Raw genomic sequence first — 16996 nt, 5'->3', positions numbered from 1 at the left:
CGAACACTTTCCACTGTTCAGTACCCTGTTCAAAGCATCTCCATCATCTCCTGCATCATCCTACAGAGGCAGGCAGCACCCCCCTGGCAGCCATCACTTTACTATGGATGAACAGTGATGCTGAGTGCTTTGGCCAAGGTCAAGAGCTAGGACAGGCTCAAAAGTCCAGCCTCCCAAGTCCCTATGGCTGTGCTATACTCTCCGTGCAGAGAGGGAACTGACTTTCCTGGGAAGCGTGCCAGAGGTCCCATCCTCCCCACTGAGACTGTACTGAATATTAGAATAACAACTTTGGAGACGGAGGTCTCTCCAAACCATTTCAGGACCTGGCTAGAAACCTGAAAACCCACAGAAAGAAGCAACAGGGAATTCTTCCTGTTTTTTAACGAAAGAGAAAAAATTAGGGATGGGAATATGGGGTTTCTTTAAAAATTACATGATTGCTGGAAGTTAATTTGGTATTTCTTCGTAGGTTTGTAAGTTCTGTTTCCAATCACAAAAACAGACAGCTGAGGATGCCTAAATCACATTTCAGTGAATTAGCAGCCTGTCCCAGAGAATCTATCTCACTCTGAACATAGCAAAGAACCCAGACTATGGTCCTGTGTGGCAGGAAGGACTCTTCCTCAGTACAAGAGCGAATTTGTCAGGAGCCCATACATGGTTACCTGAGATGACAGACTTCAAGTCCAGCAAAAGCCACAAAACATGGTTTAAAAAAAAAATGTCCATTGAGTTTGGGGTATACCGATTCCTCCAGAGAAAGGATTGACCAAACCCTGCCAGAGAGGGGCAGGGGTTGGACAAAGGCCTCACCATCCTCTGTCATTCATATACATTATAAGGCCAAAGTTAGTTGACAAACAAATAACTGCCAGTAATTTAAAGGTACACCTTCTGAAAGGAAGGTCCCAGCATAGGTCTATACCCCAGCACTTGGGAGGCTGAGGCACCAAGAGCACACACATTTAAGTATAACCTGTGCTGTAAAACAAAGCCACATCTTAAAACACCAAAGATTAAATAAAAGTACGGATAAAGAAAAATAAAGGGAAGATCCTGATTTCTTTCCAGAGAAGTCGCCAACATGAGGAAATCCTGGCTGCAGGACCTTCATGCCTTGTAGAAAATACAAAGCCAAACATTCAGCAAAGTCCCTCAGGATCAGTCCTCAGAGTTGAGACTCACGGAGGAAAGAAACTAAAGAGCAGAAATCGCATTCCCCTACCTGTCGATGATGACGGGGTCTGACGGGGTCTCATTCCGGTTCCCACAGCTCTTTTTCTCGCAGCATCGGCTACAGGGTGCGAAGGAATCAAAACGATGAGAGAAATTGTGTCAAACTGAAGAGGTTCAATAAACATACAGCATAAGAACACCCTGAAATGGCCAAGCGTAGCCTCAGTTCTTTAAGATGCACCACAGCTAACTTTGCAACAATGTTCTATTTCTTTTTCAAACGCTGAATCTGAAGCCATGAAACTCACTCAGATTCTCTGCTCTAGAAGGGAGCAGAGCTCAGCTTTCCCAAGAGCCAGGTCTGTAACTTAACCACGGCTGTATGAGGAGATCTATGAAAGTGTATTTCAGGTCTTTGTATCCCAATAAATATTTAAAGAAAGAAAGAGTGCAAGAATGTATAAAATAGACCAAAAGTAACTGACTGGGTCATAGTAAACCTTATTGGCCTGCCAGCTTTCTCTGGAGAACTGGGTGTCCTTTCTAAGCATTTATTTATCCACTCATTCTTGTCATTCTCCAAAGATAAAGACAACAAGAATTTATACATTTTTAAATGTATAAATTTTATACATTTTAAAATAAAATGGATATTACAAATTTTATACATTATAAAGTTTATACATTTTATAAAAATGAACATATTAAAAAAAGAATGTTATATGTTTTAAAATAGGAAGGAAATAAAACACAGAGTTGGAGAAGAGTAGCTAACAATTTTGTCAGAGCAGAAATAGGACTTGAATGTATCCAAGTCCCAGTCCTAAAGTCTTTGCCTCCCTAAGTGTCCCCCTCTGTAAAGTACAGGGAGCCTGGTAGACAGACAGACAAATGTTGAGGAAAGGAGAAACAGAAGGGAGGAGGGATGGAGAGTGAGAGAGGGTCCCCGCAGCAACTACAACAATGAGAACAGACTCCAAATGGCCTGAGGAAGCAACACACCAGCCCAAAAGACAAACGTGAGAAGGGCCAACACAGTACACAAATCCCCGGCTGCTGCTCATCCAACCACAGACTCTGCAAGGCTCACTCTCAAGTATGGTTGACTGAGCTTGTAGCCATGGCATCCATAGCTCATAAGAAAAGCATGACCCTCCCTACAAGTTGGAGCTATCTAATACATGGGCCACTGTGTGGTTGCTGGGAATTGAACTCGGGAGCTCTGGAAGAGTAGCCAGTGCTCTTAACTGCTGAGCTATCTCTCCAGCTCCAGAGCTGTCTAATACACATTTGTAATAACCGTCTGCTGTGAGTGCTGCCATGACGCCACTCCTCTGCAGTTCAGACCTAGGGCACCACCACTGAGAACCTGCTGGACCAGGAATAAGAGACATCTGACATCTAACCCATCACTAACTACATGGACTCAGTCCATTATCCTCAATCCCTCTGAGTTTTGCTTCCTTTCTCCAGAAAGTGTTTGGGTGGTTATCTCTAGAGAGGCTTCTAGGTTTAAGTTGATGAGGGTGAAGTAATGAGAGGTCATGCAAATTATAATAGTACAAAGAGGAAACAGGAAGGAGACCCACGTGGCAACAAGGGACCCCAAAACCTGCCCCAGCCCAGGCAGGGTTCTGCTCAGTGACCCTCTGCAGCCCATTCACCTTCAGATGCTCCTCAGGATTGAATACATACAAACAGAAGAAAAGGTGGGAGAGAGGGCTCAGCAGTTAAAAGCACCGTCCGCTCTTCTAGAGGACCCAACACCACACTGATTCCCAGCACCACATGGTGGCTCACAGCATCCATAACTTCCACTACAGCAGATCCAATGCCTTTTCACAGTCACCTAGGGCACTAGGCATGCATATCGCATACAGACATATGTAGAAACAAAACACGGGGAGAAAAAGAATTTGTTTGGCTTTGTTTCTCAAGACAGGGTTTTTCCAAGACAGCACTGCCTGCCCTAGACTTTGTTCTGTAGACCAGACTGGCCTCAAACTCACAAAGATCGGCCTGGTTCTGCCTCCCAAGTGCTGGATTAAAGGTGTGCATCACCTTTATTTTTTAAGATTTTATTCATTCAACTTCATCCATACAAGTGTTTTGTCTGCATGTATGTGTACCACATGTGTGCCTAGTGTTTAGAGTCCCCTGGAACTGAAATTACAGGTCATTATGAGCTTCTTCTACATGGGTGCTAGGAACTGGACCTGGGTCTGAACTGCTGAGCCATGTCTCCAGCCACCTCTCCCCACCCCCACACTCAGGCCACCTTTTTTCTTTTCTTTTCTTGTTTTAAGGAACTTTTGAAACCTCTCTCCCCAGAGATATGCAGATTAATCAGAGGGCAACCTCACCACCCTCAAAGTGTGAAAGACGCTTGAGAGACAATGACATCTACCCATCAAGTGATCATGGCACAGCTCTAAGACATACACCAAATTGTAAATACTAAAAATTATCTTAACTCTTCTTTACCACTGGGACTTTCTGAAATAATATCTGACCTTTAAAATTATATTAGGCCTTAACTTTTAAAATTTCAATTCATCCCAATGTTAACGCCCATTAAAAAAAAATAATAATAATCCCAGCCATCTCTACTCCAGCCTCCCAAAGCCCCTGTATTCCCTGCAAACTCCCAATCCACTGTGTTGCCAGCTCCCACCTTTCCTGTATCTAGAGTAGACTTTCTGTCAAAGAAAGACTTCAGCTGGTCAGGCAAAATGACTTTGGCCAGCACCATACTTTCAAACACCGCCCCCACAATAGCCACCCAAAGACCTCCAAAGCTAGACTGTCCTTTGACATCAGCAGCTTGTCGGCCTAGTCCCAACAATATGTGCAGCGCTGGTACAATTTAATTACAATCACACATGCCCTTAGAATGTACTGGTTTGTTTAGCTTGGGGAGGCATGATTCTGAGGAGGCCGTAAGTTTGCAAAATTGCTCAGCTGAATACAGCTGCTTTCCATGGGGGGTGGGGTGGAGAGAGAGATGGAAAGCACCTTGTGCCAGGGTGCCAGGGTAATGTGAGGGAGTCAGGCAGGGAAGGAAAAATGCAGAGAAACTGAGCCTTAATTTCCAATAGGAAGCTATTAAAGTATCCCCTCAACATCAACACAGCAGAGAAAAGATATGGAGACATTCACTGAGGTACTAAACTTCCATAATAAAAATATAAACACAACAGAAACCGATTATATTGCCCCATTTGAGTGCTCCTTAAAATTTCTCAGGGTCTCTCAGTTAAAATAAATCCCTTTTCCAGTTTTTGTTTTGTTTGGTCTTGTAGGAAGTTCTCATTAACAAGCTCTAGTTGTGTCTAATTTGATTCTTAAGCAGCAGTCGGTCTTAGCATCCCTAACAACCAAGAGAAACAATAAACCCAAGACACATAGAAACCCACAGTCCACCGACACTATGGGTAGCTGGCACTCAGGAACTGGATTACGCGGGTGACATTATCGCTTTTTACTCCCTTTTCTTCCCTCTCTGGACAAGGCCTGAACAACTGACTCGGGTTTACCTCCATTAGTTTAAAAGCTCTTAGGGTTATACACCAACAGACAGGTTCCTCAGTCTGAAGTTCCCGAGAAGAAATTTTTCGTTTGGTTTGGTTTGGCTTTTTAAGAAATGTTTTCTCGGTGTAGCCCTAGCTGTCTTGGAGCTCACTCTGCAGACCAGGCTGGCCTTGAGCTTACAGAAATCTGCCTGCCTCTGCCTTCCCAGTACTGGCCTGGGGTTAAAGGGTCTAACTGGCAATGACTATAAAAGGGGGATGGATGGCTACAGGAGAGAGAGAGAGAGAGAGAGAGAGAGAGAGAGAGAGAGAGAGAGAGAGGGAGAGAGATTGTAGAGTTTCTTTTGCTCAACCTGTGAAAGTGAAAGTCATCTCTCTCAGTCCCTGTCTGATTAGGTTTGGTTTGGTTTATCCTACAATTTATTTGGGGTATCTTCTGCTTGAAACACTCTCAGGTTGCCCACAAGGCTTCTCCTTCTCATGGAATCTTTGAAGAGCAAAAAAGAAAGACAAAGACAAGCTGGGGTTGGGGGGATTGGGTCTGAGAAATTTTTATCACAATTCTGATTCTTACCTGAAAAAAAACATTTTTTTTTCAGGAAAGAAGGAAAAATGAGAGAAAGACAAATGAAAAGATGGCTGGGGAAGGAAATAAAAAAAAAAAAGCACCGGTCTCAGTCTGAGGATGTCTAGTCAGCCAAACTCCAGCCTAAGATAAGCTAATGTGTCCTTTTCCCTTCCAAACTTGTTTTTAAAATTCAACCCTCAACTTTCAAAAATCTGTCTCTAATTTCAAACTCAAATAAGCTCACAGCATGGTGGCTTTTGTTTTGTTTTCTTCTCCCCAACTCCTCCCTGCGATTGCATAACAAAAGTGTCTAAATTCACACCATCTGGCCCGATAAAGACACTGGCCCCACTGCCCGGCTGGCCCATCTGATTAGGGCCCTGTCTAGCCTTCGCCTTGTGGCGAAAAGTCACAGCTGTGGGGTTTGCTCACGCTCAATACAACTCTGTTATTAGCCAGCTGTAGGCCTAGAGACGACTTCTGTTCAAATTATAATATCTTTTAACCCTCTGAGCATTGAGGGCACAGGGGTGGCAGGCAGCAACATAACACCTAGATATCTCTTTGCTAATAATTGGCAAAATGAACTAACGCAGCAAAGAGGGGATCAGAGATCACTGGGGAAGTGGGAAAAAAATTATTCCTAAAGAGATGAATTTCACCCCTTTGTTTTGTCACACACACAGACACACACAGAGACACACACAGAGACATACATGCACACACACACACGCATATATACGCACATGCACAGACACACACATTCACAGATAGACACACACATGCACAGATACACACACACATTCACAGATAGACACACACACACACACACACACACACACACACACACACACACCACCTTCCCCACCATCAAAGCTAAGAACAATTAATGAATCCAGAATAGCAAACCATTTCCAGAAGTACCCAGGTATGCCAGACAAGACCATGCAATGGAACTATGTGTACTAATTGGTCACTGAAGAACTAGGCACCTCATTCATGCTCGTCACTGACAGCTGTGACCGACTATTCAAATGAAGGAGAAGGAACTTTTCCCCTTCCAGGAAAACCAGCCCTTTTTGACTAGTGAGAAGTTCCCATGTGCCTGCGGACTCACATATCTCTCATCTCCCAACACACACACACACACACACACACACACACACACACACCACACACACACACACATACACATACATACATGCACAGATGTACACACACATTCACAGATATACACACACAGATATACACACGCATGTACAGATATACACACGCATGTACAGATATACACACACACATGCACAGATATACACATGCATGCACAGATACAGACACACATGCAGATATGCACACCTGCACGCACACACTACAGACAGTAACCCATCCAATGGATCATTTATTCACCTCACCTATAATTAGTATTTGTTTAAGAACCTAGTTTAGAAGGAAAGTAAGAGTGTGTCTCCCCAGCTCTCCGCTGCAGAGAAGTTACAGTACATTAAATTTTTATTTTGTGTTACTAATGCGGACTAAACGAGGCTTTAAAATTTGATGCTGCTATTGAAACAGCATAAAATGAGGAGGCTTTGATTAGGCTTAAAAAAAATAAAAATGTCACCCTTAACTACCGCTGCATGCATTTCGTGAGTATTATTTAAAGTGATGGGAAGGCGTCATACACAGTGGACTACTCGGGCCTTTCTTATCTTTTAAGACTGCCTCTCCAAACAAAGATACTTAACAGGTAGTGACAGAAAAAAACGCCTTTTGACTGGCCAACCAAATCAAAGCGCTGTGACTGCATAGTCTAGGTATTACTGACAAGGCCATCTTAGAACACCATTTTTCATTCTCAGCAGACCTGCCTGTCAAGGGCTCTGAGGTAATGGAGGGTCTGCCTGCTGCCCGGGCCCTCCCAGGTTGTGGTACCTCAGTCTCTTTCTAGTGAGGCCACAGCCAGGCCTCCACTTTGCCTCTTGGTGAATTTGCTTTTCTAATACTTGGCCACAACCGAAACTAGCATGTCCGGTTGTTATGACTTCCTACTGGCTGGTTAAGGAGTTGGGGGTGGGCTGTGCCTAAAGAGCAGCCCTACTAAGTTAGGTGTCCAGCTGTTATCCCCAGACTGAGATCCTCTGCTCAGAATGAGAGGAGGGCAGAAGGAAAACTAAGGCTTTTCCTCCAGTCAAACTGTGGAGAGAGGGAGCTGTGTGTGTACAAAACAGACTCTGACGTTTTTCCACTGAAAAGAGCCCTTCCCTGTACCTCCTCTGCATGTGCCCTCCCGTTTATGACGACATTAACACCCCGTGCACTGGACAGCACACACAAGCCACTCTGAAAACATTGGTTGAAAGACTAAATGTGAGACTGAATTCTCTACACCACCATCAGCACCCATTTTTCTTCTGTTTAAGTAGAAGAAAGGGGGCAATGTGCATGGCTCAAAATAGAATGGGCTGGGCAGGTGGGAAAGCCAAGAACTCCAACAGACTGTGCCTTTCACAGTGTGAGCCTCTGAATCCATCTTTCCTGGAACCTCAGATGTCCCAAGCACAGGTTTCTCCCTGGTTTTTGCACCTACTTGTGCCCTGCCCCCTCAACCCCAAAATGATTTCTGCCCCACAACTCCTTCTTGACCTAAGAAATGACGCTGCTGTGAAATCTTGCAGTGGAAGCAGTGACTTTACCAGCAGGGCATGAAAAGCCCAGGCATCTCCCTGGACAGAGGCCTAGGACCTGGGCAGTGCCTGGATATGGACCTCTCAGCCCTCTGGTAGTGCCTAGGGCTCAGCAGGAGCTCCACAAGTGGCACCCTCAGAAATGTACCCTCAGCAGGCAAAGCAGTAACAGAGACTGGTGGAAGCCCCCAGCTCAGCCCCAACCCCAAGACTAGCCTAAGCAGCAGCTGAGATTTCCCTCCCTGTAGAAGAAATTCTGGGAAGACAGGTGGATGGAACCCACCTTCTGCTTTACCTTTCCCAGTCCTGAACCTTAAAGACTAGGAGGGCTTTCTGAGCTCAGGGACAAATCTACCTCCCCAGCTGTCCAGCCAAGCACAAGGAAAAGGTTCTTCTTACCTGCACATCACCTCGTGTGTCAGCAGAACTCTGCACATTTCTGGATTCTTATTCTGTCCCTCATAGGCAATAGGCTGTCAGAAAGGATGGGCAAGGGGGAGACTTTAGAACAGGCACTAAACCAGTTCTCCCTCCTTGGTGGTGAGGAGAGCTCCCTCCTCTCCCGCAGCACAGAGCCAGCGTATTTGCATGGTTAATACTGCCCAAGAAGTTTGCCCCTTCGTCCTTAGAAGCGAACTGAATCTCCAGTAATTGTTTGCTGCGTTCAGCCCCTCATTATCACCTTCCAACACCCAGCATTTCCCCATAGCAGATGAAATAGGGCCACCAGAGCCGGGAGGGGAGGTCCCCCAGAGCAGACTTGAGGTAAAGAGAAGTGTGAATCCTATACTGTAAATCGCAAAAGAGGCAGAAGTCACCAGACAACCCGGGAAGTGGGGGACCAATGGTCTCCCTTCTGGTCTTACCTGTTTTGTGACTGAGTCTATGAGCCTGACATAGAGGTCCTGCTCTGTGCGGACACCTGTGTGGGAGGGGACAGGCAGTTGGCAAGGATGGCAAAGACCCTCTCCCACCCCAGCCCTTTCCCTACCCTGGAGCCTGATTCAGTCAGTCAGTCAAGCCACAGACACTTAGATGGAATTGATATGAAGGGAGACATCCTTCGACTGCCATCCGGGACCAAGGCTCCCCACAGTCCCCACAGGCCTGTGCCTTCTACCTCCCAAGCACAGTAGGAGGTAGCCACAGCAGCTGTCTGCTTGCCCAGAAGCTACTTACCATTGCTGTAAAGGAGCTGTAACTTGTAGTGAGTGCCATTGTTGGTTTTCTCGTTGCCTTGCTCCTGAAAAGACAGACACCCTTCATTCTTGAACTTTTCAGTGTCCCCTCACAACCCCAACCTGAGTCCAGACCCAGGCCAATGGCAAGGAACATCTCCTACCATTGGCCATCTTGGGAAATTTGTCAAGGCCTACAACCACTTGACCTTCACCAGCCCTTGTCTCTCTTAAAAAATCTCATAAGTGTACCCCTGTCTCCAGCCCTGATGCAGGGACCCCAGCACCAATGCTGTCTTTAAGCAGTCCCCATCCAGTCTGTCTGTCCTCGATGAGCTGCTGGACTACTCTACAAAAAAATGGGTAAGCCTGCCTGTCCTTAGAAAAGGCAACATTAGTGTCATTCGGAAAAAAATCTGGAGTGATCACTCCCAGTGCTCAGGGGCTTGGCAACTAGCTACCCCAGGTTCCCCTTTCTTTGCACAGCCAATGGGCTCAGTCCCCGCTGTCGGGGCATATAATGGTTTAGGTAAACAACCCTTCATTTAGGATCAAACATAGCTCTCAAATTAGGGTTTGAGTTCAAGGGAGGCGCTCAGTCACTGATAGAGTGAGCCATGGAAAGCTGGCCACACAAAACTGAATCAACCCACCTATACCCTGCCCTTTTCTCCGCTGCTGAGAGAAAATAATAATTTTTTTAAAGCCTAGAAACGCTGACAGTGGCAGCTTTGGGTATACTTTTAAAACTAGCTCTAAAAAACTTTTTTTCTGAGAGGACAATCGATGGCATGCTGCTATTACTGACCCCAATGCTGGGGCGCACAGCCGCTGTAAGTGCCTGGTTTGGGTAGGGGCCCATTGAAGTGCTCGAAATCCACCGAGTTAGAAGTTGAGGGTGAGATGCCTCAATTTATCATCCCCGATGATGCGAGCAGGAGAGTGTCACAAGTGACAGATGGAATCCTTAGTGCCGGGTTGGTTGGGGGAGTGATTTAAGGGGTCCACTTACTTTGTCATTCTCCACAAAGTCCACGAAGGCTGTGCGCTCAATCTCCACCGGCTGTCCCTGCCTGTCGTAGAGCGCCAGGACAAAATGGAAGAAGTTGGATTTCCTCAAGTTAGAAGGAGGTTGCTTTTCAAAGTGGGCCCGAGACAGGGCAACGCCACTGCACAGAAGTGTGGGGGAGAAAACAAGACAAGGGGGAAAGAGAGAAAGACTGGATGTTATGCAGTTACTAACATACCCAAACGACATTGCAGAAGGGCCAGGAAATCCACTGCCTGGGACCCAAACCCGAAACTTTCAGAGCCTTTATCATTTCTGATTAAGAAACACACTCCCTCAGAGAGGTTGCAATAGACACTTTGCTTCCACTGCCCAGCTATACAGCCGCCCAGAATCCATCGCCAGAAGACTTTTAGTAGAATTGAAAGACCGGGGCTGGGCTGCCGGCAGAAGTCCTAAGAAACGCTGCTAAACCGCAGATGTCTGTCCCCCAAATTCAAAGCTGCGACACAGATTTAAGGGGATAGGGTTCTTTTGCATTTGAACAAGTGACCCCCTTTAACTCATGGCTAATGAATTTCTGGACCTGCTCCACAGACAGCAAGATAAGGAAGCCTGGAGCCCAAGCCTCTGTCCTCACGTTTTGCCTTACTCTACCGAAATTTGCATCCAGGAAAGCGTCACCGCAAAATCAAATCCCTCCAGTCATTGCTGGGGATAGCGGACCAGGCTCAAGGACCTTCATCCCCCAAACCGCTCCAAGTGAAGAAGTCAGAATGTTAAGAGACAATCAGCGTCCTGACCAGAGACCCATCTGATGATCCCGCGCTCAAATGTTCTTTCCAATTCCCTGACTCTGTAAAGCCGGACCCGGAGCCCTCCAGAGCCTTGAATGTGTACACAGGACCTCCCTATATACTTGTCCCTGATTGTGCCACATTTGACTGAAAACCTTGTAGAGTCCAGCGAACTGACATATGGTGAGGACAGCCTGGTGGCGCTGAGGTCTTCTGGATTCTTGTGCTGGGCACGGTCGCAGTCACCTTTTTTGAAAGTGTGTAATTTTGGCTAGACCATCACAGACTTTCTTTTCAAACTTTGATAAAGTACGTTTTATTTTGGACCGGAAGACAGGAGGAAGATGTCATTAAACCCTGCTAAGGAGCGGATCTATGGAGCTACCTTGGTTCCTGTAGCCGGAGCGAGCCCCCAGACCCCCAGAGCCGCGGTCTCCACGAAGTACCATCTGCTTCAGGGACAACTGAGCATTCTGCTCCGGAGGGGTGACAATCGGGGTACTGCAGCTGCCACTTCGGTCATCCGGCTTGCGGCCTTTGCTGCCACTCCTTAAAGGGCAGCCAGTTCGCTCTACCCGGGACACCTGGAGATGTGGCCTATCTGCAAAAGGGGTCATTTCTCAATGTGAAGTCCAGATTTAAGCAGGTTGGTGCAGAGTGCGGAGGGAGAGATGAGAGAGCTGGAAGAAGTTTCTGGGCTCTTGGAAAAGGTAAAGAGCTGCTGCCCCTTGAAGATCTGGACACGAAGGCCACGAATCTCAGTTCAGAAGCGACAGTGGGGAGCGGGACTGGAATGTCTTCTTGGGATGGAACCCAAGTCTTAATCCTTACACCCGAAGATTTGGAAACAAAATCAACTTGAGGATTTGATCTTCTCTGTGGCTCAGGCAACAGATCTCCATTTTCTCCTCTTCGGCGACTACTCCTGTGCTTTGGTCTACCCTCTTTAATTTCTCAGCCCCTTCGGTCTGTTTGGCCCACTCTCCTTCACCCAGGACTCGCTTGCTTGTCCCCTTTCCTAGAGCTCCCGGCTGCCTTGCCTTCCCTGCAGCCGCTCAGGCCTCTCCGGATCCTCTCGCCGCCGCCACCATCTGGCCGCTGGGCTCCCCAAGTCTCCAAGCCATCAGGAAAGATGCTGGAGGAGAGGCGCTCTCAGGCAGCGTGGGGAACCTAGTGACCGGAAAGCCGGCTCTGATGCGGCGCCGGCCGCCAGCTCGGATCTTCGCGCACCGCTCCGCTAGAGTCCAGGAGTAAACGCCGCGGTGTGAGCTTGAACGCTACTTTTAATAAAAAATTTTTTGCCCCCAAAGAATAGACTGTGGGGAAGAAGTAAAGGAGAAACACCCATGACCTCGGTAGTTCAGAAACTCCAGTGTCGACTGCTGAAAAGGGTTCCCCTGGCCGCAGCGACCTGCCCACCCAGGGAGAGTCCCAGTGCCTAGGGCCTGGAAGGACAGACAGGGACAGAGAGAGAGAGAGAGCAGAGGAGAGAGGAACACGGGGAGACAGACACAACCAGAGACTTTCAGAGCACAACGCTCCCGTCTCATTACCTCTGAGCCGCGACATTGGCATCCACCACGCCGACATTCCGGACCCAGGACCTGACCGAATCCATCTCGGCACCCAGCGACTTTTCTTTCAGAACTGGTCCTCTTCCTAGCGTATCTTGAATCCCAAACATTTAAAAAGTCTAGTCCTCTACTGTCGCCTTAAAAGTGACTTTACGACAACACCGTCCCGACTTTCCAGCGCTGCCAGCAAATGGTGTTCTCCAAAGCAATCCGAGAAAAGCGGCAGAGGGCCGAAGTTTGGGGCCCTCCTGGAAAGAAATAGCCAGCCCTTTCCTCCACGCACAATGCAAACTTTGCGTTTTTATCCTCGGTAGCTTCAGATCTGTCGCCTCGGGGCTTCCACTCTAGGTCGCCCGCATCCTTCCAGCTGCAGAGCGTTCTCCAGAAAGTGGCCACAATTTAGAAGCATCACCTGTTCTGGGAAAAACAGGAGGAGATAGATAGCTGCCTGATCTCTCCCCTTCCTCCTTGTCCCCCCTCCCTGCTCCTCCCCACTGTTCCGATATAGAAAAAAAAAATCCCCAACAGGATCAGTTAGTTGTAAGATGGAGGGGAAGACCCGGAGCCGGGAGGAGGCGGTGGTTGAGCAAGCCGCAGAGCCCGGCTGCAGCAGCGCGCGGGCCCCATGAATGGTTACTACAACCCGGGCCGCGGGAGGCGGAGCCGAGGCCCGATAAGGAGCCTCATTTGCATGGACGCCCGGGATTGGCCGGCTCTGGGCAAGCCGGGCGGACGTCCTCCCGCAGCGTTCGCCAAGCTTTGCGGTGCCCGAAGTCCGGGAGGTGAAAGGCTATTGCAAGCCACAAGCCGGGAGTCCCGGCCAGAGCCCCGAGTGTTTAGCCTGCGTGGGAAGGGGGTCCCCAAATCCTGCACTGAAACAAAGTAGCAGGACTCTGAGAATTGGAAACGTGATGGTTCTCTCCGACCGCGGGAGAAAGAAGCCTATGCGGGTTTGCGTCTAGATGCAGGTTTTTGTCGCCTGAGGGGGACCTTACAGATTCATTCCCGGGGTTTGGACCTGTGTGCACGCTTGCCAGCAAACAGAAAATGTGACCACCTGTATTTGTGCTTTTCGCAAACACTCCCCCCAGAGCATCCATCTTCCTGAACCGGTCTACCAAGTCTCATAGAGTTCCAGGGAGACTATCATTTCGTGCGAAGGCCACAAGTGTTAAAAGGAGAGAAGAGAGGAAGGAGTGCAGAGTGTGGACGAATGAGGCTCAAGTGCAGTTTAAATAAATATACTGCGAAGGGGAACTGGTGGAGGAGCTAAGGAAAACAGCCCCGGGAGGGCGGGAGCACGCACCTTTGCAGATGGGAGAGGTTGCTGACAGCGTGGCTGGCTGAGAACTGCGGGTGTAGTTTCAAATCCCCCCTTTTTATCTTCCCTCCCCAATCATTGAAGCCCGGGGAACCCTGCGGAGGAGACACGAGGCGTCTGTGAAGAAGTCCTGGAAACTTTGTCCGCCATGCGCTGTGGTCACGAAGGTTGGTGGTCGGGAAGCAGCGGCTCCACAAAATAGCTGAAACCCTAGACGGCTGGAGGTGCCTATTAAAAAAAAAAATCCTCCTGGCTGGGTGTTATTTTCTCGCTTCTCTTTTTGTATTCTGATCTGCGCGTAGATCTGCTGCTGAAATCTAGAACACCAGAGCGAAAACAGATTTGAAGACAATGAATGCAAATCTGTGCTCAAAGACCATCTGCCGTAGAGGAGACAATCAGCTGCACCGCGGTTCGAGCGGCTGCACCCGAGCCTCCCAGCATCATTACATTCGGGAGACTCTCCTCTCTACTCTGGGCTCTTGTTTGAGTGCCAATTGACTCCTGACCGGACCCCCTAGCTGTAGGTGAGCGCTCACAGAAGAACTACGAGAGTTAGCCGCTAGAGGATACAGCGCCTGCGGTGCAGGTTTGCTAGGCGAGCGAAGGGGAAGCTTGCGCTTTCAGAGACTGCGACTCTCCATAGAAAGGGACCTGTGCACGTCACTTCACCTCAGGGGCAAACTGCGACTACAGACTGCGCAGGCGGGATGGTGCTCCGTGAGATCTGGTCTCTGTCTACAGCTGAGACTGGCTTGCAAGCTGACGGGGACTCGAGTCCTCTTTGCACAGACTGGGGGGGGGGGGGGGGGGCGTGGAGTGGGAGGGGGAAGGAGACTGGAGTCAAGTTGACGGTGTACCTTAACCCCAGACCTTAGCTTGGCCTTCCCAAGTGACTTAAAGGGAGGAGGGGTGGCTTGTGGTACAGTTGGGTATAAGAAAATGGAATGAAAGGAGTAGTTGCATAAGGCAGTTGTCCAACAAAAGAGGGAGGGTGCGGGAGAAACTGGTAGAGATAAGATCCACCTCTGCGCTTTCAACCGCGCAGTTCTATTACACGAGACTTTACGTATAATTGCGACTCCAGAAAAAAATTAATCACCCAGAGTCTTCGAACCCGGCCTGTTCGGTTTTGTTTGTTTGTTTGTTTGTTTGTTTGTTTGTTTTTTAAAGTCTGCTGAATTTAAGTAATCCCTGTCCTTCTCTTTCTTGTCCCGGCCCTGTCTCCAGCGGAGCAAGGCCTCGGGTTCCTCGATGAAGAGTGTGGATCAACCGGAGAGCCCTCTGATGAAAGGACTGGCTTTTGTTTAGTTTTAGTTTTAACCTCCCCAAGGAGACTTTGATCAGCTACAACTCGAAAGTGTTCACGAAAGACGCTGAGAGCCTGGGGGGCTGCGGGCAGCACGGGGCTCTGGCCTAGCCCAGACCATCGGGCCCCAGAGGCTCCAGGTTAAAGGGCAGAGCCAAGGTCGCTGACGCCTCTTTTCTCACCAGTAACAGCTGCCGCCCAAATTATACCCCTCTTGAAGCGAATGAATTGTTCCTTTCTCCTAGCTCCCTGCGGCCCTCTCCAAAGCATACTCTCTTCAGTGTCGTCTCACCTCCCTCCTCCCCAGTGGCAAGTTCAGGGTGGTGGTGCCCTGCTGAGAGATGGTGCCTTACCTCTAGAACTCAGTGGGACACGCTTGGCTCTTAGTTGTCTGGACTGAAGGAACACTCCCGCCCCCTGAGGCCCCTGTGGCCCCTCTGAACACTAGGGACAGTCTGCAGACCGGCCGCTTGGGGTCTCTAGGGTAGCTAGCCCAGAGTCCAGAAATTCCTTTTAGGAGGAAATGAAGTTCCAGACTGGATATAGAGGAGCCGTCGGCCTTGTGCCCTAAGCTGTAGCGCTTGTGCGCGCCGAGCGCCTTTCTGCCAACCGCCTTGGCGTTGATTATGTTTGTGAAGGTCTTAAGGAGGGGTGGCAGAAAAACTGACCACCGCGCCACAGAAGCCGAGCTTGTGGCTGCGGCAAGCAATCGTGGCTCCCAGAGGGTTGCTCCCGTCTCCTTCGCCTCCAGCTACGTGAGAATAACCCTCCATTAGGAACCTGCAGCACAAACCCTGCCCGGAGCAGTTCCCCGGACCCTGAGGGAGGAGCTGCGCCCACCATCCCCATCCCCACCCCCACCCCCACTCCCAGTCCAAAAGCCAGGCAGGGTAGCAAGCCTTCCTCCGCCCAGCCTTCCTCCGCCCACGACTGGAGAGTTTTGTGTTCCATCCTCGAGAAAAGTCCAGAACTCACAGTATTGCTATTTTTCACGACCTTCTAGCTACACAAGCTGGAAAGTGGTTTGGGATCCCATCTTATCCTTGCCACCGCTTTTGTTCACCCTTCTAAAATACCAGAGTCCGACATTGGATTTCCCCTACACCTTGTTCGGGTTTTACTACAGCTTAATACAGTATGTTCAGGCTGAAATTGGTTTTAAGGCCCGGTTGGCCCAGTATTTACCAGCCCTGACATCCTGCGTGCTGGGGCCCTTCTCTATGTCAGAGGTTTGCGGTGCCCACCAGGCGTCATAACGCACCCCTCACCCCATTACCCACCACAATACACACACACACACACACACACACACACACACACACACACACACTCATGTGTCTGCCTCTATGCAGTCCAAAGCACAGACCTGGACCCTTCCTGAGAAATTCGATGAACCAGGACAACTAGTATGAGCTGTATAAAATTAAAAAGTTTTGTCTCTATAGCCTGTCTTTGGACGAGCATTTTTTTCTTTTGTCAGTTTTTGTTTTTATTTAAACTAGAATTTTATTTACCCAACTAGCTACCTCTATCTCAGAGCCCTACTAAGTATTTAACCAACAATTTGTAAATGATTTTATACATATAAAAAAAAAACTCACTGACTCCCATACCAAATTTCAAGATGAGCATTTTTTTTCCTTCCAGAAACTAGATTTGTATAGTACATGAGTGTAAATTCCCTAGAGAGGGGAAAGCAAAGAAATCATTTCATTTATGGCTTCATGATAAGTATCTCAAATGTCCGCACCAAGAAATTTCCTTTAAGGACAGTTTGGTTAGACTTGGGTTCGATTTTGATTTGTCTTTAACACGATGAACCAGAGTCAAGCAGGATACCAACAGAAATA

General features: G+C 48.5%; 1 protein-coding gene across 2 annotated transcripts in view; it reads right to left on the bottom strand.

Moving 5' to 3' along the window:
* Ebf2 (EBF transcription factor 2) overlaps nucleotides 1-14483 on the bottom strand; it is a 198880-nt gene extending 184397 nt beyond the window's left edge. Inside the window, exons 1-7 of one of the 2 annotated variants that reach the window (NM_001108383.1) lie at nucleotides 13823-14483; nucleotides 12496-12933; nucleotides 10149-10305; nucleotides 9138-9201; nucleotides 8825-8880; nucleotides 8358-8431; nucleotides 1229-1297 (exon numbers count right to left, since the gene is read on the bottom strand). In NM_001108383.1, coding sequence (NP_001101853.1) covers nucleotides 1229-1297; nucleotides 8358-8431; nucleotides 8825-8880; nucleotides 9138-9201; nucleotides 10149-10305; nucleotides 12496-12626 — 551 coding nt within the window. In that variant the 5' untranslated portion in view covers nucleotides 12627-12933; nucleotides 13823-14483. Of the gene's footprint in view, nucleotides 1-1228; nucleotides 1298-8357; nucleotides 8432-8824; nucleotides 8881-9137; nucleotides 9202-10148; nucleotides 10306-12495; nucleotides 13210-13822 lie in introns of those variants that run through there. The other variant, XM_006252133.5, reaches the window with a different exon arrangement.
* Between the last annotated feature and the right edge of the window lie 2513 nt (nucleotides 14484-16996).

The sequence above is a fragment of the Rattus norvegicus genome, chromosome 15 (genome assembly GCF_036323735.1).
Source record: "Rattus norvegicus strain BN/NHsdMcwi chromosome 15, GRCr8, whole genome shotgun sequence".
Classification (NCBI taxonomy): Eukaryota; Metazoa; Chordata; class Mammalia; order Rodentia; family Muridae; genus Rattus; species Rattus norvegicus.
The sequence above is the reverse complement of the archived record's forward strand: the minus strand, read 5'-3'. Positions and strand labels throughout refer to the sequence as shown.